Genomic DNA, 22926 nt, shown 5'->3' on the forward strand with positions numbered 1-22926 from the left:
TTTGCTCGTAGTCTGTCCACAAGAGATTACCTACATGTTTGAAACATCAAGCTGACCTTAAAGTCCAACGATATCCCTGCATTTTCATACCTCTAGAACAAATAAAAATACAATCAAACTCTTTTAAAATGCAGCAACAGTTGGAGAGGTATAGCAGGTATATTTAGGTAATAGAGGTACAGTATATCCTGTTTAGGATATTAAATCAACGAGACCAGCGGGCTGTTAAAATGCAAATAATTTATGCAAAATAATTGGACAATTTGTTTTTCCTGAGGACATTTGCATATAATGTATAACACGTCAAGTTTATGCCCAATGCCAGCTTGTTAACCAGCCAATACATCTGCCATAGCTAAGCAAGGTTGTTTTGAGTGATGGCATTAACCAGTTTTGGTTGCAAATCTCTCAGCACTTCTGTATCTTATGACCTAGCTGGCATCCAAGAACAATACTAAAGTACGCATAAGTACGCCTATTTGTTGCATAAATAAATGAACAATAATTATACAGTAATAAACCAAAATTGTGCCAGGAAGTAATTCATAGTATTGCCCCAGCTTGTTGAGCTCTCCCACTGAATCTGGTCTCAAGGTTCTGTCTCCCCCACTTAGTATCATAAAAGCTATAACTATTTTAGGACAGAACATTGGCAAGCAGTCACTATAGACAATGCTAAAAGTAAAGACATTTATATAGTATTGTACATTTTGATCAGTTCACTGCCACCTTTAACAGGCCTTTCCTTTGATCAAAAGTAAAGCAAGGAAGAGAGGGAAGTAATAGTAATTAGAGATTCAATTACATTTTAATTTGTATTAAATTAAAATCTAATCAAACACCCATTTTCATAAAGAACTCAAAGCAGTGCTTCCTGGTTTCTCTCAGTAAATCATAGCACATTTTAGTGGAAAAAGAACAAATAACTTAAAAGGCCTGTGTTCCCTCTTTGTTGGATGCATTACTGCTCTTGAGATATGTTGTGTTGGTCACACTGCACTGCCTGAAAATGATGATTACCATGTCCTCATCCTCTACAGCTTCTTTGACCCTGACGTATCATTAACCAATCAGACCCAACAGGCCCTCTAGAAAACCAGACCAGTGCCCTCCTCTCTAGCCGACTTCAGCACATACAGTAATCTCATTGTACAAAAATACAGCACACCATGCATAACATTAGTGCCACATGGCATCTTATTGGCCATCAGTTTTGCAGTCAAGACCCTGTTCCTAATCTCATCAAAATGATTTTGGTCTAATGACAATGCATCATCTCTGCCAGTGCGCTTTCTGATTTAATAAACACGGTTCCATTATGAAGGAATAAAAAATAGACTGGATTGCAGATCAAATCTGTTTTCAAAGCCTAAATACGGTCTCATATAAGATGGAAGAAATGACTATTGTTTTCCAGTGGACTTAAGGTCTATGACCAAGGCTGTAGAGACTAGTGCATTGTTTACTGGCTGGAAAGGAACAACAATGAATTGATCTTTGTAGGCTTCTGGCTTCTACTGGGTATAGTAACCTGTCTGATAAACAAACAAAAACATTCTGGGTAGTTTTCCCAGGTATTGCTGAAATCATACGTAATGGAAATCCAAAACACTTTTGATCCAAGAATGGCAGTGTAAACATAGAATTTAGAACATTTGTTTAAAATAATAGTTCCATCATACCTGACGATAACCCAAAGTAGAACACAGGCCTACAACTGAGAGTGGGTAACAGTGAAAGCATCAGGAAAAGGAAAAACAGGAAACGCGATTGATCTATTCCCGGAGTGATTCAGAAAATGGACCAGCGACTACTCAAAACATGTATGAATTTAATTTGCATCTACAAATGACATTCTTCCTTTCTCTGTCCACTCAAGTGCACTTACAGAGGCCCATGTTAATAAAGTAAACACTGAAACAAATACCATGGGGATTATAAAGATATAGAGGCTCATTCAATGTCATGAGGTCAACTGAAGAGCACATAGATTGAGTGCCCGGAAAATACATTGCTTGATAACTACATTGAGTAGTACATCTTGGGATCAATAAAGTACTTATTCTATTACTACTACTATTACTACTACTATTACTACTACTACTACAACTACTATTACTACTACTATTACTACTACTATTACTACTACTATTACTACTACTATTACTACTACTACTATTACTACTACTATTACTACCACTATTACTACCACTATTACCACTATTACTACCACTATTACTACTACTACTATTACTACTACTACTATTACTACTACTATTACTGCTACTGTTACTACTACTATTACTACTACTACAACTACTATTACTACTGCTATTACTACTACTATTACTACTACTATTACTACTACTAGTACTACTACTATTACTACTACTACTATTACTACTACTATTACTACTACTATTACTACTACTACTATTACTACTACTCCTACTATTACTACAACTAGTACTGCTACTATTACTACTAATGTTACTACGACTATTACTACTACTATTACTACTGCTACTACTACTACTACTATTACTGCTACTATTACTACTACTACTACTACTGCTACTACTACTACTACTATTACTACTACTATTACTACTACTATTACTACTACTATTACTACTACTAGTACTACTACTATTACTACTACTACTATTACTACTACTATTACTACCACTATTACTACTACTACTATTACTACTACTACTACTACTACTACTACTACTACTACTATTACTGCTACTATTACTACTACTATTACTACTACTATTACTACTGCTATTACTACTACTATTACTACTACTATTACTACTACTATTACTACTACTACTACTACTACTACTACTACTACTACTACTACTGTTACTACTACTGTTACTACTACTATTACTACTACTATTACTACTACTACTACTACTATTACTACTACTATTACTACTACTACTACTACTACTACTACTACTACTACTACTACTACTACTACTACTACTACTGTTACTACTACTGTTACTACTACTATTACTACTACCATTACTACTACTACTACTACTACTACTACTATTACTATTACTACTACTACTACTACTATTACTACTACTATTACTACTACTATTACTACTACGGTGTTGACATGGAGAGACTACTTCAAATCAGTCAATCATTGATGACCTCAAGACTCCATCGATCTGTCCTGATGAGGGTGCATGGTGATTCATGTTATCTTTATGGTTCTATATCACTTAGAAAGGATAATGAAAGTTGTTAGCTCTGCCCTATGGTTTGACGTTAGCATGAGTGTAACACAAAACTTGAAAAGCAATTGTAAAGGTTGTTGTAGTCTTTTGGAGTACATTTGAAGGCCAGGTAATACCAGAAGTTACACGAGAGTAATGATGTCAGCCTTGGCAGATTAGCAGATTTTCGAAACTTGTTGAAATGGTATCAGCAGACATTTGTTTTACTTGGAGAAGAAGAACATTCCTTAATTATTCCCATATCATCCCTTCAAGACATAAAATAAAAAAATAACTGGAAGTGCACCAAACTTTTAGGAATCCAATTTGGGTGAACATGGAAGAGACTCGTGATATTATCATGTACATCCACGATTGACCCAACATGCTACTGGCCAATAAAAACATTTGTTTTCCCTCTGCGTCACGTTCACTCTAGAGATCAACCAGTTCAGTTAAAGATAATAGAAAGCACAGAGATGGTGAAAGATTGAATAACATATCAGGGTTGCAAAGTCTTTTGAAGCTTGTGAGGGAAAAGTGCGTGTCAGTGTCGCAAATGGTGTTAAAGAAACAAGGGAGCGGACTAAAAACTCTTCATTTAACATGTAAAAATATCAGTATCTCACTTGCGTTCGATGACAAACCAAACACGTGTCTGTGACTAAGTGTGTGAGGGGTTAAAACAGGTCTGTTTGTGTGTGTGGAACAGGGGTAGTCTGAACATGGTACACTGCACTCATATCTTCTCAACAGTCTCAATGTTATGATATGATAGCACATGTTGCGAGTTGATCAACATCATGGTAATGCCTAAAAGGAGCTGTAATTTTGGACATGTGAACATTTAAAATATGGTTTTGCACAAATCTGATCACTAAGCCAATTCAGCTGTATCTGTGTCGAACACTGCCAAGGACAGATACGTTGGACATGGTTCTGGAGGAATATTTTTAGGGGGGTTTCTCGCTCTCTCTCCCTAACAAAAAAATAGCTTGTGAGGCCCAGTCTTCTCCAAAGTCTTAATAATGCTGACTAACTATAAATATCACGAGGTTCCATTCACAACATCAGTTATACCCAAAACAGTGACCAACATGTATACAAAAATGGGTATCATTGTAAGAACTTCTGCAACACATGATTATGAATGGCAAAGAAATTCAGTATTTTCAGTTAATCAGAATATACTTTCCCAAGAGCATCTCTGTACTAAGAGAGTACCTCTGAGCAAGACAAATTAGTCGTGAAACTGCTTATAGCTAAAGGTAAAAAGCATATTGCTGTGTTGCTGCCTTGTTATCACATTGGCCAGGTTTCACCTTTACACTTTTATAGCCTTGAAGTCTGTCAACTGTTTATTTGCACAATCTGTGTTCCCATCTAACTGTTTTATGCCCCTTGGTGTCTTCAGTTCTGACTCATCCTCAGAAAATCCAACACATGGAACACCCTCCAACGTTTCCTTGAAAATCTAAATTGACGAATTAGCTGTGTCGTAGACAGTGGGGGACTTTTAGATGGTACAAAGTTTTAGATGGTACAATGATTTTCTACAAAATTACTGACTGTTTTGTCTCATAAACTGAAATTGGGCGAACTATTAGAATTTTACTAACCAGGAAATGGCGGAGCAATTTCAGCGTATTGCATCTTTAAGTTCAGTTTTTGCGTCTTTTAATTTTGGTTTTGTACATCAGCTTCAAACCAGTGGTGTTAAGTAGTTAAGTAAAAAAAATTGAAAGTGCTACTAGTTTATAATTGAAAGTGCTACTACTAGTGCTAGTTTTATGGGTATTTTTGACAACTTTTACTTTTACTTCACTACATTCCTGAAGAAAATAATGTACTTTTCACTTATTACTTGTTACATTTTGAATGCTTAGCAGGACAGGAAAATGGTCCAATTCATGCACTTATCAAGTAAATATCCCTGGTCATCCTACTGTCTCTGATCTGGCAGACTCACTAAACACACATGCTTCGTTTGTAAATGATGTCTGAGTGTTGGAGTGTGCCACTGGCTATCCGTACATTAAAATAACAAGAAAATGGTGCCGTCTGGATAGCGTAATATAAGGGATTTCAATTATTTATACTTTTACTTTGATAGTTAAGTATATTTAAAACCAAATACTTTTAGACTTTTACTCAGTAGTATTTTACTGGGTGACTTTCACTTTAACTTGAGTCATTTTCTATTAAGGTTTCTTTACTTTTACTCAAGTATGACAATTGGGTACTTTTTACACCACTGCTTCAAACAGCTGAAGATACTATATTTTTTGTTATGGAAAAGATATTCCACAGTGGTTTAAATGGTACAATGATTCTCTACACTATACTTGCTTGTTTTGTCACATAAACGGTAATTAGGCAAACTATTAGAATGTTAGCGACCAGGAAATGGCAGAGCGATTTCTGCATAGTGTATCTTTAATGCTGATAACAAAATATAAATTAAATACAGTAGGCCTACTATACATGACGAGTATATAAATGTTTAAGCACCACTCATGCATTGAAGCTATAGTTTTGTTTGGGTATGCAAACTTCGTATCTGTGCTACTGTAAGTGCCTCTCAACATGCCTACCAGCCTTCACTTATTCAGATAGCTTACACTCGGCAGACTCACTGACATGTCTGTCCATCCACAGTAGGAGCTGAATCCCATTGGTTAAACACTTAATTTACTGCTCTACTTAATAACCCTGTAAATACAGTATACTGTAACTATATGTCTCTGGGCACTGCCTTCTAAATTCCACTTCCAGGTGAAAGCAGTTTATCTTAGTCTTTTTAAACCAGTCAGTGAGTCAGGACAGATATTTTTCGCTGTTGTCACTCCACAACAGCAGATTAGAAGGTAGCTCTAACTTTATGTAGTGTTGTGGTGTTTCTCTTGTCGTGATGTATATTTTGTAAATTTCTCATCCGAGCCCCCATCCCCGCAGGAGGCCTTTTGCATTCTGGTAGGCAGGCATTCTAAATAAGAATCTGTTCTTAACTGACTTGTCTAGTTAAATAAATGTTAAATAAAATTTAAATTAAAATAATAAGTGCTAACAATGTGAGCAAGGGAAAGGAAAGCGATTGGAGCTAATCCCAGTTTAAAACCCAGAGACTGTTTAGAAAACCCTTTAAGGTGTCTCGTTGATGACACTCCTTCCCTAGACTAAAAGGGGTAGCTCCAGCCCAACATTGCGACCGGAGTATGGGCGAGTGGGCATGTCGAAAGTAAAGTAGTGGACATGTGGAAAGGAGTGGGTGAGTCAAAAGTAAAGTAGTGGGCATGTGGAAAGGAGTGGGTGAGTCGAAAGTAAAGTAGTGGGCATGTGGAAAGGAGTGGGTGAGTCGAAAGTAAAGTAGTGGGCATGTGGAAAGGAGTGGGTGAGTCGAAAGTAAAGTAGTGGGCATGTGGAAAGGAGTGGGTGAGTCGAAAGTAAAGTAGTGGGCATGTGGAAAGGAGTGGGTGAGTCGAAAGTAAAGTAGTGGGCATGTGGAAAGGAGTGGGTGAGTCGAAAGTAAAGTAGTGGGCATGTGGAAAGGAGTGGGTGAGTCGAAAGTAAAGTAGTGGGCATGTGGAAAGGAGTGGGTGAGTCGAAAGTAAAGTAGTGGGCATGTGGAAAGGAGTGGGCATGTCGAAAGGAAAGTAGTGGGCATGTGGAAAGGAGTGGGTGAGTCAAAAGTAAAGTAGTGGGCATGTGGAAAGGAGTGGGCATGTCGAAAGGAAAGTAGTGGGCATGTGGAAAGGAGTGGGTGAGTCAAAAGTAAAGTAGTGGGCATGTGGAAAGGAGTGGGCATGTCGAAAGGAAAGTAGTGGGCATGTGGAAAGGAGTGGGCATGTGGAAAGGAGTGGGTGAGTCAAAAGTAAAGTAGTGGGCATGTGGAAAGGAGTGGGCATGTCGAAAGGAAAGTAGTGGGCATGTGGAAAGGAGTGGGTGAGTCAAAAGTAAAGTAGTGGGCATGTGGAAAGGAGTGGGCATGTCGAAAGGAAAGTAGTGGGCATGTGGAAAGGAGTGGGTGAGTCGAAAGTAAAGTAGTGGGCATGTGGAAAGGAGTGGGTGAGTCGAAAGTAAAGTAGTGGGCATGTGGAAAGGAGTGGGTGAGTCAAAAGTAAAGTAGTGGGCATGTGGAAAGGAGTAGGTGAGTCGAAAGTAAAGTAGTGGGCATGTGGAAAGGAGTGGGTGAGTCGAAAGGAAAGTAGTGGGCATGTGGAAAGGAGTGGGTGAGTCAAAAGTAAAGTAGTGGGCATGTGGAAAGGAGTGGGTGAGTCGAAAATAAAGTAGTGGGCATGTGGAAAGGAGTGGGTGAGTCGAAAGTAAAGTAGTGGGCATGTGGAAAGGAGTGGGTGAGTCAAAAGTAAAGTAGTGGGCATGTGGAAAGGAGTGGGTGAGTCAAAAGTAAAGTAGTGGGCATGTGGAAAGGAGTGGGTGAGTCAAAAGTAAAGTAGTGGGCATGTGGAAAGTAGTGGGTGAGTCAAAAGTAAAGTAGTGGGCATGTGGAAAGGAGTGGGTGAGTCGAAAGTAAAGTAGTGGGCATGTGGAAAGGAGTGGGTGAGTCAAAAGTAAAGTAGTGGGCATGTGGAAAGGAGTGGGTGAGTCAAGTGCTCTGCTATAGGTTAGACATTTTGGATTGAGCTGTTTTTTTCTCTTCCATTTCTTACCACGTAACTACTTCTGTTTTTTTCTCTTCCATTTCTTACCACGTAACTACTTCTGTTTTTCAGCCAGAGGAGAAGTCAGTCGTATTTTACTGTTAGTTTTTTACAAATAATTGTACATTTTCAGTTATAAAACTGAAGATTGTTTATTTTTATTTAAAAGTACTGATGATGGGTGTACTCTTGCTTCTTGCGTTATATACGAGTGCTTACTGTGACTGTCACCCTGATACTTCCCATGCCGTTGTCGGACAGTAGTCCCACTGGGCACACACTGGTTGTATCAATGTTGTTTCCACGTCATTTCAATGAAATTACATTGAACCAATGTGGACTTGATGTCTGTGCCCAGTGGGGTGTTTGGCAAGCTAGAGTGAAGTGTACTGTTTCCCAGTGTTGTTGCCTTTCATGCCCTCCTCATTGAGTAGTAGACTGTATGTATTGTATGCATCAAGGTGACATCTTAGATGGCTACCAATATTGGTTATTTCTTGTTTAGGCTGCTATCATGCTTGAAATTAAATAATAGTCGCCGGCTTATTGACTTGTCCTGCAGTCCAATCAGCCAAAACAGTCTTGCCCAATTAGCTGATTCGTTTGACACACCCACTCAGACATACTCCTGTTGCCATATTGGGCTGCAGTTACCCATACTTGCCCTAGACTGCAGTGCATCCTGCATACAGACAGGCCGTGTGTTCAAATCAAATCAAATTTTATTTGTCACATACACCTGGTTAGCAGATGTTAATGCGAGTGTAGCAAAATGATTGTGCTTCTAGTTCGGACCATGCAATAATATCTAACAAGTAATCTAACAATTTCACAACAACTACGTAATACACACAAGTGTAAAGGAATGAACAAGAATATGTACATATAAATATATGGATGAGCGATGGCCGAACGGCATAGGCAAGATGCAGTAGATGGTATAGAGTACAGTATATACATATGAGATGAGTAATGTAGGGTATGTAAACATTTAAAAAAGTGCCATTGTTTAAAGTGACTAGTGATACATTTATTACATCCACATTTTAATTATTAAAGTGGTTAGAGATTCGAGTCAGTATGTTGGCAGCAGCCACTCAATGTTAGTGATGGCTGTTTAACAGTCTGATGGCCTTGAGATAGAAGCTGTTTTTCAGTCTCTCGGTCCCTGCTTTGATGCACCTGTACTGACCTGCCTTCTGGATGATAGCGGGGTGAACAGGCAGTGGCTCGGGTGAATGTTGTCCTTGATGATCTTTTTGGCCTTTCTGTGACATCGGGTGCTGTAGGTGTCCTGGAGGGCAGGTAGTTTGCTCCCGGTGATGCGTTGTGCAGACCTCACTACCCTCTGGAGAGCCTTACGGTTATGGGCGGAGCCGTTGCCATACCAGATGGTGAAACAGCCCGACCTGATGCTCTCGATTGTGCATCTGTTAAATTTTGTGAGGGTTTTTGGTGACAAGCCACATTTCTTCAGCCTCCTGAGGCGCTGTTGCACCTTCTTCACCACGCTGTCTGTGTGGGTGGACCATTTCAGTTTGTCCGTGATGTGTACGCCGAGGAACTTAAAACTTTCCACCTTCTCCACTACTGTCCCGTCGATGTGGATAGGGGGGTGCTCCCTCTGCTGTTTCCTGAAGTCCACGATCATCTTTTTGTTTTGTTGACGTTGAGTGTGAGGTTATTTTCCTGACAGCACACTCCGAGGGCCCTCACCTCCTCCATGTAGGCCGTCTCGTCGTTGTTGGTAATCAAGCCTACCACTGTAGTGTTGTCTGCAAACTTGATTTTTTATTATTTTTTATTTATTTCACCTTTATTTAACCAGGTAGGCTAGTTGAGAACAAGTTCTCATTTACAACTGCGACCTGGCCAAGATAAAGCATAGCAGTGTGAACAGACAACAACACAGAGTTACACATGGAGTAAACGATAAACAAGTCAATAACACAGTAGGAAAAAAAACTAAATTAGTCTATATACATTGAGTGCAAAAGGCATGAGGGAGGCAATAAATAGCCTATAGGAGCAAATAATTACAATTTAGCAGATTAACACTGGAGTGATAAATCATCAGATGATCGTGAGCAAGTAGAGATACTGGTGTGCAAAAGAGCAGAAAAATGGGGATGAGGTAGTTAAATTTTGGTGGGTTGTTTACAGATGGACTATGTACAGCTGCAGCGAACGGTTAGCTGCTCAGATAGCAGATATTTAAAGTTGGTGAGGGAAATAAAAGTCTCCAACTTCAGCGATTTTTGCAATTCGTTCCAGTCACAGGCAGCAGAGAACTGGAAGGACAGGCGGCCAAACGAGGTGTTGGCTTTTTGGATGATCAGTGAGATATACCTGCTGGAGCGCGTGCTACGAGTGGGTGTTGATATCGTGACCAGTGAACTGAGATAAGGCGGAGCTTTATCTAGCATGGACTTATAGATGACCTGGAGCCAGTGGGTCTGGCGACGAATATGTAGCGAGGGCCAGCCGACTAGAGCATACAGGTCGCAGTGGTGGGTGGTATAATGTCTTTTAGTAACAAAATGGATGGCACTATGATAAACTGCATCTAGTTTGCTGAGTAGAGTATTGGAAGCTATTTTGTAGATGACATCGCCGAAGTCGAGGATCGGTAGGATAGTCAGTTTTACTAGGGTGAGTTTCGCGGCGTGAGTGAAGGAGGCTTTGTTGCGAAATAGAAAGCCGATTCTTGATTTGATTTTGGATTGGAGATGTTTAATATGAGTCTGGAAGGAGAGTTTACAGTCTAGCCAGACACCTAGGTATTTATAGATGTCCACATATTCTAGGTCGGAACCGTCCAGGGTGGTGATGCTAGTCGGGCGGGCGGGTGCAGGCAGCGAACGGTTGAAAAGCATGCATTTGGTTTTGCTAGTGTTTAAGAGCAGTTGGAGGCCACGGAAGGAGTGCTGTATGGCATTGAAGCTTGTTTGGAGGTTAGATAGCACAGTGTCCAAGGAAGGGCCAGAAGTATACAGAATGGTGTCGTCTGCGTAGAGGTGGATCAGGGAATTGCCCGCAGCAAGAGCAACATCATTGATATATACAGAGAAAAGAGTCGGCCCGAGAATTGAACCCTGTGGTACCCCCATAGAGACTGCCAGAGGACCGGACAACATGCACTCCGATTTGACACACTGAACTCTGTCTGCAAAGTAGTTGGTGAACCAGGCAAGGCAGTCATCAGAAAAACCGAGGCTACTGAGTCTGCCGATAAGAATATGGGGATTGACTGAGTCGAAAGCCTTGGCCAGGTCGATGAAGATGGCTGCACAGTACTGTCTTTTATCAATGGCGGTTATGATATCGTTTAGTACCTTGAGCGTGGCTGAGGTGCACCCGTGACCGGCTCGGAAACCGGATTGCACAGCGGAGAAGGTACGATGGGATTCGAGATGGTCAGTGATCTGTTTATTAACTTGGCTTTCGAAGACTTTAGATAGGCAGGGCAGGATTGATATAGGTCTGTAACAGTTTGGATCCAGGGTGTCTGCCCCTTTGAAGAGGGGGATGACCGCGGCAGCTTTCCAATCCTTGGGGATCTCAGACGATATGAAAGACAGGTTGAACAGGCTGATAATAGGGGTTGCGACAATGGCGGCGGATAGTTTCAGAAATAGGAAGCTATTTTGGAATTGGAAGATTGTCAAGCCCAGCTGATTTGTATGGGTCCAGGTTTTGCAGCTCTTTCAGGACATCTGCAATCTGGATTTGGGTAAAGGAGAAGCTGGGGACGCTTGGGCGAGTAGCTGCGGGGGGGCCGGAGCTGTTGGCCGAGGTTGGACTAGCCAGGTGGAAGGCATGGCCAGCCGATTATCATGGATTTATCGGTGGTGACCGTGTTACCTAGCCTCAGTGCAGTGGGCAGCTGGGAGGAAGTGCTCTTGTTCTCCATGGACTTTACAGTGTCCCAGAACTTTTGGAGTTTTGGAGTTAGAGCTACAGGATGCAAATTTCTGCTTGAAAAAACTAGCCTTTGCTTTCCTGACTGACTGCGTGCATTGGTTCCTGACTTCCCTGAACAGTTGCATATCGCGGGGACTATTCGATGCTATTGCAGTCCGCCACAGGATGTTTTTGTGCTGGTCGAGGGCAGTCAGGTCTGGAGTGAACCAAGGGCTATATCTGTTCTTAGTTCTGCGTTTTTTGAACGGGGCATGCTTATCTAAGATGGTGAGGAAGTTACTTTTAAAGACTGACCAGGCATCCTCAACTGACGTGATGAGGTCAATATCCTTCCAGGATACCCGGGCCAGGTCAATTAGAAAGGCCTGCTCGCAGAAGTGTTTTAGGGAGCGTTTGACAGTGATGAGGGGTGGTCGTTTGACTCCGGACCCGTAGCGGATACAGGCAATGATACAGGCAATGGACATGCTGGTTATAATGGGTGAGGTCACCGCATGAGTGGGTGGTGGGACAAAGGAGGTGTCAGAGTTATGAAGAGTGGAACTAGGGGCTCCAATGTAAACTAAAACAATGATAACTAACCTGAACAACAGTATACAAGGCATATTGACATTCGAGAGAGACATACAGCGAGGCATAAAGTAATAACAGGTATTGTTTGGTTAGAGCTAGCTAAGACAACAGGTGAGACAACAGCAGCTAATCAGCTAACAGCAGGTAAAATGGCGATGACTACGCAGAGAGGTGTCGGATTAACTACACCCAGAGCCTGAGTGATGATTGAGTTGGAGGCGTGCATGGCCACGCAGTCATGGGTGAACAGGGAGTACAGGAGAGGGCTGAGCAGGCAGCCTTGTGGGGCCCCAGTGTTGAGGATCAGCGGGGTGGAGATGTTGATTCCTACCTTCACCACCTGGGGGTGGCCCATCAGGAAGTCCAGGACCCAGTTGCACAGGGAAGGGTCGAGACCCAGGGTCTCGAGCTTAATGACGAGTTTTGAAGGGACTATGGTGTTAAATTTGTGTTGTTTGAACTATCGGTCTGGTTCTAAAACGGTGTGACGTTAATCGTCTTCCCCTGTTGCGTTCCTCATAACGAGACTTTTCGCTGTGACTGACAATGTTGTTTTCCCTTCCTGAAAACAGAGGCAGCCCAACCCAGTGCTAAGAGATTGTAAGAGATATGGATCTGAAATATATTGGAACAAACTCAAAACTCAATGAGGCAGAGCACTACTCTATTGCTCTTATGTAACCCTTGATATCTCCAGCTGCAGCAATAAACAAACTATTATCAGGAAGTTAATAAAAACTTTGATAACCATAGGGTCTACTATTCTCATGGTACAATATTACGCATATTTCAGAGTTTAAAGTCATGGAGCCGCGATACACAGCTCTGAGACCACCGTACACCCCAACCACGCACCAACCTACGCCGCTCCATTCATTTGAATGTGGTGACAGTTGGAGAAATTGCTTTAGTTGTGCTGCAAATTCTTAAAGTATGAAAGCCAATGGTCCAATATTCTAGAACACTGCTGTGTGGACGCGTACCAATTTTGGACTCTGATAAGCGCTTTAGCCTTTAGTCTGAGCTACTGCATTTACTGCCAACAGCCATCGAGGTTGTCTGAGTATGGACTTAGTGCTATAAACAACGCCAAAATAAGTTCACAGTGATCAGAGCGCTACTGGTGAGAGGATGTAAAAATAACTAAACCAAGCAAACCTACTGTATTCTACACAGGTAGGACCTATGTATAGCACTGAGGAGGCTGGTGGGAGGAGCTATAGGCGGACGGGCTCATTGTAATGCCTGAAATATAATATATGGAACATGTGAGTCAAACGTGATTTCCTCTGTTCCATACCGTTCCATTAATTCCATTCCAGTATTTACGATGAGCCTGTCCTTCTATAGCTCCTCCCACCAGCCTCCTCTGATGTAGCACTAACACAATAGGAGATTCTTAGAGGCTATTCCCCTGGCTTTGGCAGGGCATTACAGGCTCCTACAAACGTGCTGCTTGGTCAGTCAAGTTTTTGTTTTGCCTTAAGAAACAACTAATATTTAACTTAGTGCCGGTGCTTCTCACGTACTTCAAGTCTGGTCGAAGAGTTACTTTAGCACAATAAGCCTCTCTAACACCAGTCTATATAGGTTTAAAGTTGGTCAAAAGTCATGGCAATAATGCTATTAGTCTCAGCAGGGCCACAGGTTGAATTAGCATACCTGAGCTGCTTACAGATCATCCAGTCTAACCTATTTGACTAGCATTCTCAGGCATGTGGAGTCTAGAGCTCAGGAGACGTTGACTGCGTCTGAAATGGCACCCTGCTCCCGATAATAGTACACTACTTTGGACATATCTCACTCAATTCATTGCCTCGTTAACTCTCTGGCTGGACTACTAACTCTTCCTGAACGTGCCCACCCGGCTCTCTTCAGGGGGCGCATCGTAAAGCAGAGATGTAAACGGACTGTCAGCATGTGACCTCTCTATGCACCCCCAGTGTCTCCACGGGCCCACAGGGCACCAAATTCTAAGGAAGCGTGTAAGCTGGGAGAATGGGTATGGATCTGGGGGTTAGGAGCACGAAAGAAAGTAAACTGATATACCCAGCCTTTTTGTGGTCTGGGAAACCTTGACTGCTGAGGCATTGGGGACCTTTGAGGAGGTTTCTGAGCACACATAAAAAGAACCTAGGATGTATGTGTAGCATTTACAGTATCTGTCGAATGTCAATGGTGCTTTTTTTCTTGGGAAACGCTCAAAGTTACGCACCTTACCTCACACCACATTATTTCTTGACAGCCAAACAGAATAATATGCACATTGCACACATCCTGCATCTTATTATCCTTTTATAGCTATGTTCAATGTTTCTATTGCAGCAGCTGCAGACTATTGCGCAATATGATTTTTTTTTTAAACAAGTGATTATTAGTTGACGTGATAAAAAACAAGGAAGGCAAATGAAAGAATGGAATGGTTCCTGTTTTCTGTCAGGTACCATACATCTGCCAAAACTACAAGTGACTTATTGTAGTCAATAAAGCTTTGTTACAATATATTCCCAGGATTTATTTAATGATTTAATAAAACCATGCAAGTTATTGAGAAACACTGGGTACTGTAGGCTGTATATCACAGGCATACCAAAGGGTGCACATTTTCACAGATAGTATGCACAATGTATTTGTCAGTTGCTGAGCAGAATTTTCTGTGTACAGAAACAGGTAGGCTAGTCTAGATGTAAGACGTTCAATTATACTAACTGGGTTAGGGAAAAGTTTTACTGGCTCAAAGAAAGATTAGGCTACAGTTAAGTCCACACTAAGTCCACATTGTAGGCCAGTGGCGATTGGTGCCATTTAAGATGAGGACAATTATTTATTTAATGAGCATGGCCTTATTTCTGTTACATCATATTGGGTGACAGTCATTCATATTCCATTCACCCGGTTCAATGTAACATCAATAGGTTTAGGCCACTACATGATACTCAAATTTTACCTATACCCATCATGAGGTTGCTTTCTATGAATGAAAGTTTACAACGTAGGTGGTGCACAAGCCGAGAGAAATTTGAGTAATCAAGGTGACAGGGGGTGGATCAGCTTTAATATTGCAGACAGACTGTAGTTTCATTTATGTAATTGTCTGCATCATTTCCAATCACCCATATATTTTTGGGATAAATATATTTATATATATATATACATACATACACATATACATATAAACATGCATACATATACACATACACTACCGTTCAAAAGTTTGGGGTCACTTAGAAATGTCCTTGTTTTTGAAAGAAAATAAACTTTTTTGTCCATTAACATCAAATTGATCAGAAATACAGTGTAGACATTGTTAATGTTGTAAATGACTATTGTAGCGTGAAACGGCTTATTTTTTATGGAATATCTACAATGTCACGCCCTGACCTTAGAGAGCCTTTTTATGTCTCTATTTGGTTTGGTCAGGGTGTGACTTGGGGTGGGCCTTCTATGTTCTTTAGTTCTATTATTGTTATTTCTATGTTTTGGCCGGGTAGGGTTCTCAATCAGGGACAGCTGTCTATCGTTGTCTCTGATTGAGAACCATACTTAGGTAGCCCTTTTTCCCTCCTTTCGTTGTGGGAGGTTGACTTTGTTAGAGGCATCATAGCCTATGTTAAGCTTCACGGTCGTTTCATTGTTTTGTTGTTTTGTTGGCGACATTTACCTAAATAAACAAATGTACGCTTACCACGCTGCGCTTTGGTCTACTTCAGTCAACGGCCGTGACATACATAGGCGTACAGAAACCCATTATCAGCAACCATCACTCCTGTGTTCCAATGGCACGTTTCGTTAGCTAATCCAAGTTTATAATTTTAATAGGCTAGTTGATCATAGAAAACCCTTTTGCTATTATGTTAGCACAGCTGAAAACGGTTGTCCTGATTAAAGAAGCAATAAAACTGGTCTTCTTTAGACTAGTTGAGTATCTGGAGTATCAGCATTTGTGGGTTTGATTACAGGCTCAAAACAAAGAACTTTCTTCTGAAACTCGTCAGTCTATTCTTGTTCTGAGAAATGAAGGCTATTCCAAGCGAGAAATTGCAAAGAAACTGAAGATCTCGTACAATGCTGTGTACTACTCCCTTCACAGAACAGCACAAACTGGCTCTAACCAGAATAGACAGAGGAGTGGGAGGCCCCAGGTGCACAACTGAGCAAGAGGACAAGTACATTAGTGTCTAGTTTGAGAAACAGACGTCTCACAAGTCCTCAACTGGCAGCTTCATTAAATAGTTCCCGCAAAACACCAGTCTCAACGTCAACAGTGAAGAGGCGACTCCGGGATGCTGGTCTTCTAGGCAGAGTTCCTCTGTCCAGTCTCAACGTCAACAGTGAAGAGGCGACTCCGGGATGCTGGCCTTCTAGGCAGAGTTCCTCTGTCCAGTGTTTGTGTTCTTTTGCCCATCTTAATCTTTTCTTTTTATTGGCCAGTCTGAGATATGGCTTTTTCTTTGTAACTCAGCCTAGAAGACCAGCATCCCGGAGTCACCTCTTCATTGTTGACGTTGAGACTGGTGTTTTGTGGGAACTATTTAATGAAGCTGCCAGTTGAGGACTTGTGAGGCGTCTGTACATATATTTATTTAAATTTTATTTCACCTTTATTTAACCAGGTAGGCTAGTTGAGAACAAGTTCTCATTTACAACTGCAACCTTGCCAAGATAAAGCAAAGCAGTTTGACACATACAACAACACAGATTTACACATGGAATTAACAAACATACAGTCAATAATACAATTGAAAAAGTTTATATACAGTGTGTGCAAATGAGGTAAGATGAGGTAGGTAAGGTAATAAAATAGTGCATAGTGGCGAGGCAATTCCGAAAAAAATAAATATATATCTATATATACATACATACATACATATATACATACATACATACATACACACACATATATATATATATATATATGTAAAAATGTCCCGCAAACCCTACCACCCTTCCCCTAATTGGAGTAAACTAATGGACAACAACACTTAGGCTTCTACTTCCAGATTATACTTACTATATACATTTTACAGACACCATCTATTTTACAATAGTTATATTTTGTTTGTTTTTAGTCCTGGCCTTCCATGTGACAGATATTGACACATTCAATTTCGCCTTGCAGACTCTTGCCTGCATCTAGCTAATATAGGGTGTAATCATTAGTCCAACAGTTCCAAACAAGAGTTTCTATTGGACAAATTCAGGTATGCTTATCCCCATTTCGTTCAGTTTGCATCCGTTTAAGAAATGTTGTTCAACAGAATTGGAGGAATGAATACACCCCTGATCTCACACAAACACGCTTCACTTTCATAGCAGCCATGTACAAACAGCATGATCCCTTTGATCATTGTATAATTCCTTTTTGCATCTAAGCGCTCTCCTCCTCTCATATTTTCCCTGTGCTTGTGGACTTCAGTACACAACGCATCAGCTGTCTGTGACCGGGCGAAAAAAAGGTTCCAAGACAAACCTTCACATCATAACTGTTAACCGCTACACACAGCCTACATCGGTGTCACTATAATAACGTCATAGTCAACATAGCTACTAGAACTAACGGGTTAGTAAATCAACTACAATCATCCAGTAGAGTGTACAGTTAGAGCAAGTAGTTTAGCAGTTACACCGGTGGGCCCTGGTGGCAATAAATTAATAAAACCAAAAGCTTACCTTGACATGGAAGAGTTCCAGTGTTGGATAGCCATAGCCAGTTAGCTAACATAGCATCCCTTTCTGTTTGAGCCGGGTGTTTGAGTAGGCTAAACTAGCTATCTGCATTCACTAGTTAAGTAAGTGAAAGTGAAAAAAATACAACGAAATATAGCCAGCACTCTATCTCTCTCTTGGTTCTCCTTCATTTTTTTTTAAATTAATTTGTGCGAAACTGTTCAACTACTGTCTTTCTCTCTCTTTGAGTCAACTACTCACCACATTTTATGCACTGCAGTGCTAGCTAGCTGTAACTTATGCTTTCAGTACTAAATTAATTCTCTGATCCTTTGATTGGGCTGACAACATGTCAGCTCATGCTGCAATAGCTCTAATGGTAGGAGGATGACCTCTGAAAGTTGTCATAATAACTGCGTAAGTCTATAGAAGGGGGTAAGAACCATGAGCCTCCTAGGTTTTGAAGTCAATGTACCCAGAGGAGGACGGAAACTAGCTGTCCTCCGGCTACACCATGGTGCTACCTTACAGAGTGCTGTTAAGGCTACTGTAGATCTTTATTGCAAAACAGTCTCTTTTAATCAATTATTTGGTGACGTGAATATATTTAGTATAGTTTTATCTAAATATTATAACTTTTTTGTGTTTCACAATTAAAAAAGAAAGGAAATTAACTGAGGAGGATGGTCCTCCCCTTCCTTCTCTGAGGAGCCTCCACTGGTGTAGGCTATGGGGCTCCCGAGTTGCGCAGTGGTCTATGGCACTGCATTCTCAGTGCAAGAGGTGCCACTACAGTCCCTGGTTCAAAACCATGGTTGTATCACATCCGGCCGTGATTGGGAGGGATTTGTTCATAACTGACTTGCTGAGTTAAATAAAGGTTCAATTTAAAAAAAAAAGAAAAAAAAAGTGAGAAACACCTGATTTCAGTTACGCTTATTTCGAAGTCTGAATAAAAGGAAAATAGGATGGGATAAGATAGGATAAGATAGGATAAGATAAGATAGGATCAAATTTAATGTCCCCAAGGGGAAAAGTGTCTTAGACACACAGTACTGCTGTATACAAAATATGCTGTATACAATATATATAATACATAAATTGCACATTACACATGTTTTCCATAGGCCTAGCCTACACACACAAATACACGAACTGAACATGCTATTCAAAATGACATCTTAAGAGGCTGTGTACTACTGAAGCTTTAAGATGTTCCCCATCATTTGTTTCCAAAACCTATTTCCCCTTTCATTTTTCAGTATCCAATACCCCGTATACCAATAGGCATACACATCAAAATACATGTACTAACATCATCCTATGTTTATCACTGTTTATGATTTTATTAACAACCATGTCAAAGCACTTTTCATGACGAAAAGAAAACGATTAGGCGCGAAAATATTTTGTATTATTGGACATAATTGGGATGTACTGTCATTAAAGTCAACATGGGCAAATACAACAGCCACAAAATGTCCATCGTGTCTTATTAATTATGATACAGTATGTCAGAAAACATAGGATGACACCCACACACATGGCATATTCTTTTTGGCCGTATTGGAAAATAGTGAGGAAGGTGCGTAACTTGACAAGCGTTTCCAAAGAAGCTGAGCGGTAAAGGATAGTGCTTCGGCATCATGTCAATGATATTGAATGTATTGTACCCTGCGGTCGGACATCAATCATGGTGTTTGGCATTAAAAGAGGGGGAATGTAAGTAATGAATGACTTTCCTCATGTGTGCATACTTTTCAAAAAATCTGCAGACAGAAATAAGCAAATTCACACCATTCGTTTTCTTCTGATTTGCCACTGGATTACGCACACCGCGCCAGGCGTAATAGGCGTTTATCCAAGAAAGATATGCAAATAAAAGACAGCCTATAACATGAAAGTGAGTAAGAAAATATGCAATTTCGATGATAACTTACTTTTGGCTTCTTCATATGGAATGAGAGGAGTAAATCCAATGTAAGCGAAACCCTATTTTATCTTACTTCTGCGGGGAGGAAAGGGGTTTTCATCATACCGTGTGCACATATCCAATGCCCTAGTCAGTAGCCTAGTATCCAAGCAGGGAAAATAATCTTAAACCTTATAAAACTGCTGCAATGAGCTCTGTTGATGATAGGTATGGTATCCAAATATACACATCATAGGGAGCGCATTAACGGATACTGCGAGATCATAGTGAGTTGGTGGCTTTTTTTGACAGGGAAACCCATTTTTATAGTTGCTTCAAGTACCGCCCACAAGAACCGTTCCGGTCAGTCTGCTGAGCTCCAACGTCCATCATACAGTCCTCCTCGACAGCTCCGATGAAAATATTGAGATAAACTCCGCTTTACGTTGTGAATGAAACCAATATTACTATATATAACATATGCATATATGCCTACAGTAGCCTTATTATGATAACTTCCATTTGTCTGAAATACCTGTCCACGCCTCATGTTAGACTGCCCTGTTGGCACATCGCTATGTAATTTATCGTTGGAACTTGACAGACCGACATTCGAGATGCTGGCACATAAGGGTTTAGACTTTGAACGTCAGGCATGGAAGCATATCGATTTATTGTAGAGGAGTTAAAGTCGTAAAGTCAAACTGGTCCAAATGTACAATAAAAGTCAATAGGAAATGCAGTGGTTAAGCAAGTCATGGTCATATAGCCGGTGAGAAGGGGGTTCTGACCGATCACAATTTATAGGTATGACCATATCAAAAGTTGTATAATATATACATTTTTTCTCATATTACCCACCTTGGCAAAGTAATCTTATAGCTCACATGAGCCTCATTTGAAAAATCATTCAGTTTAGAAAATGTTCATTTGAAAAACAATACACATTTCTTACAAAATTTCAGTAGGTTTTATGTGGCCCCTAGCACACTTCACTTATTGGCACCATAAGATTAATATAATCATAACTGTTTTATTGCAACAATATCCTTTAGAAAGCTTTGTCAATATTGTATCAACTTTACTACACCTTGTGACCACTGAGAGGTTCAGATCACTTGGAAGCAATGGCTAAGCTGTTGGACTTGTAGTCACAGCAACCCAGGTCTGAGTCCTGGTCGGGCTATACCACCCAAACTTGCTGCACTAGTGTCAGAAGTGGGATTGCCGCCATAGATATAGAACAGATGACTGGTTTCTACTAAGCAGCGCTTCGCGTTCGCTCCGACTACTTTCATACAACCAAATGTATGCAATTTAGCTGGCGATTTAAATAAATCATCCCAACTGATGTTAATTGTTGCTAGGGGTCTTTCATTGGATGAGAATGTAGACCAGCTGCATAGAACACCAGTTTATAGAGGGGACAAAGAACTGCAGAATGTAAGGTAATTGTATAGAGCAGTGTTTGTTAATCATGAATTACAATTTAGAAACAAAAGGGTGCACATTTTTGTTCATCAAATTTAATGATGCCTTAAAGCGATAATCCTTGGTTGAAACCACAACAAATAGGCACCGCGCCTTTGTTCCGGTGCTGACCGAGACATGGATAATCCCAAAGAACACTGATACTCCAGATGCTCTCTCTTTCTCTGACTATGTGTTTTCTCATAGTCCGGGAGCATCTGGTCGTCGCACAGGGATACTAATTTCTCCTAACTGGAGATTTTCTCTTTTCTCCCTCAATCACTTGTCCATCTCCTCATTTGAATTCCATACTGTCACTGTCCAGTCAAGCTTAACATTGTTGTCTTCCATCTCTTTCTTTCTTTCTTTCTTTCTTTCTTTCTTTCTTTCTTTCTTTCTTCTTTCTTTCTTTCTTTCTTTCTTTCTTTCTTTCCACTCCTTTCCTCTTTTGACCTCACCCTTTCCCAGTCACCTAACACTTACAAGGCAGGCAATGCGCTTGACCTCATCTTTACTAGAGACTGTTCACCTACTAATCTCACTGCAACCTTCCTTCAGGTCTCTGATCACTACTTTGTTTCCTTTTCTGTCTCCTCCAACCCTAGCCACTCAGCTCCTACCCAATCTTCGCTCTCTCTCTCCCATTACTTTCTCCTCTTCTATCCTATCATCTCTTCCTTCTGCTAAATACTTCTGCCTCCTGTCTCCTGATTCTGCCTCTTTGACCCTACGTTCCTCCCTTTCCACATCCTATGACTCTCACTGTCCCCTTTCCTACCGGCCGGCTCGTCTCCCCCCTCCTGCTTTGTGGCTGAGTGACTCATTGCGAGCTTACAGAACTAGGCTGCGGGCAGCTGTGAGAAAATTGAGGAAAACTTCAGGAGGACCTATCATCCTTTCACTCCCTCATCTCTACCTTTTTCTGCCTCTGTACGCACTGCTAAAGCCACTTTCTATCACTTTAAATTTTAATATTCTGCCTCTAACCCTTCTGTTACCTTCTCCTCCCTCCTTAATCTTCCACCCCCTCCCTCCTCCCTCTCAGTGGATGACTTTGTCAACCACTTTGAAAATAAGGTTGACGTCCTCTCCTCATTCACTCAGCCTATTGACTGGTCCCACTCCCACAGAACTACCCTACGTCTTGGCCTCTTTCTCGCTTATCTCTCTAGATTAAATCCTGTCACTAGGGATGTCCAGCCGCTTGACAACCTGCCCGTTTTACCCTATCCCTTCCTCCTTTCTCCAAACCATCTCTAGAGACCTTCTCCCATTCCTCACTTCCCTCATCAACTCATCCCTGACCACTGGCAGTGTTCTCTGTTACTTCAAAATGGCCAGAGTCGCTCCCCTCCTCATGAAACTAACACCTGACCCCTCTGATGTCAAAAACTACAGTCCGGTATCCCTTCTTTCTTTTCTTTCCAAAACAATTGAGCGTGCTTTCTCTGACCAACTCTCTCGCTATCTCTTTCAG

At 41.0% G+C, this 22926-nt stretch overlaps 1 protein-coding gene across 1 annotated transcript in view; it reads right to left on the reverse strand.

Moving 5' to 3' along the window:
- The window catches only part of kitlga (kit ligand a), a 42946-nt gene extending 22642 nt beyond the window's left edge, over positions 1–20304 (reverse strand). The window contains exon 1 of the mRNA XM_055933431.1: positions 20008–20304. Within this exon, the coding sequence (XP_055789406.1) occupies positions 20008–20022 (15 nt within the window). The 5' untranslated portion in view covers positions 20023–20304. The remainder of the gene's footprint in view (positions 1–20007) is intronic.
- Between the last annotated feature and the right edge of the window lie 2622 nt (positions 20305–22926).

This window comes from Salvelinus fontinalis, chromosome 9 (assembly GCF_029448725.1).
Source record: "Salvelinus fontinalis isolate EN_2023a chromosome 9, ASM2944872v1, whole genome shotgun sequence".
Taxonomy (NCBI): domain Eukaryota; kingdom Metazoa; phylum Chordata; class Actinopteri; order Salmoniformes; family Salmonidae; genus Salvelinus; species Salvelinus fontinalis.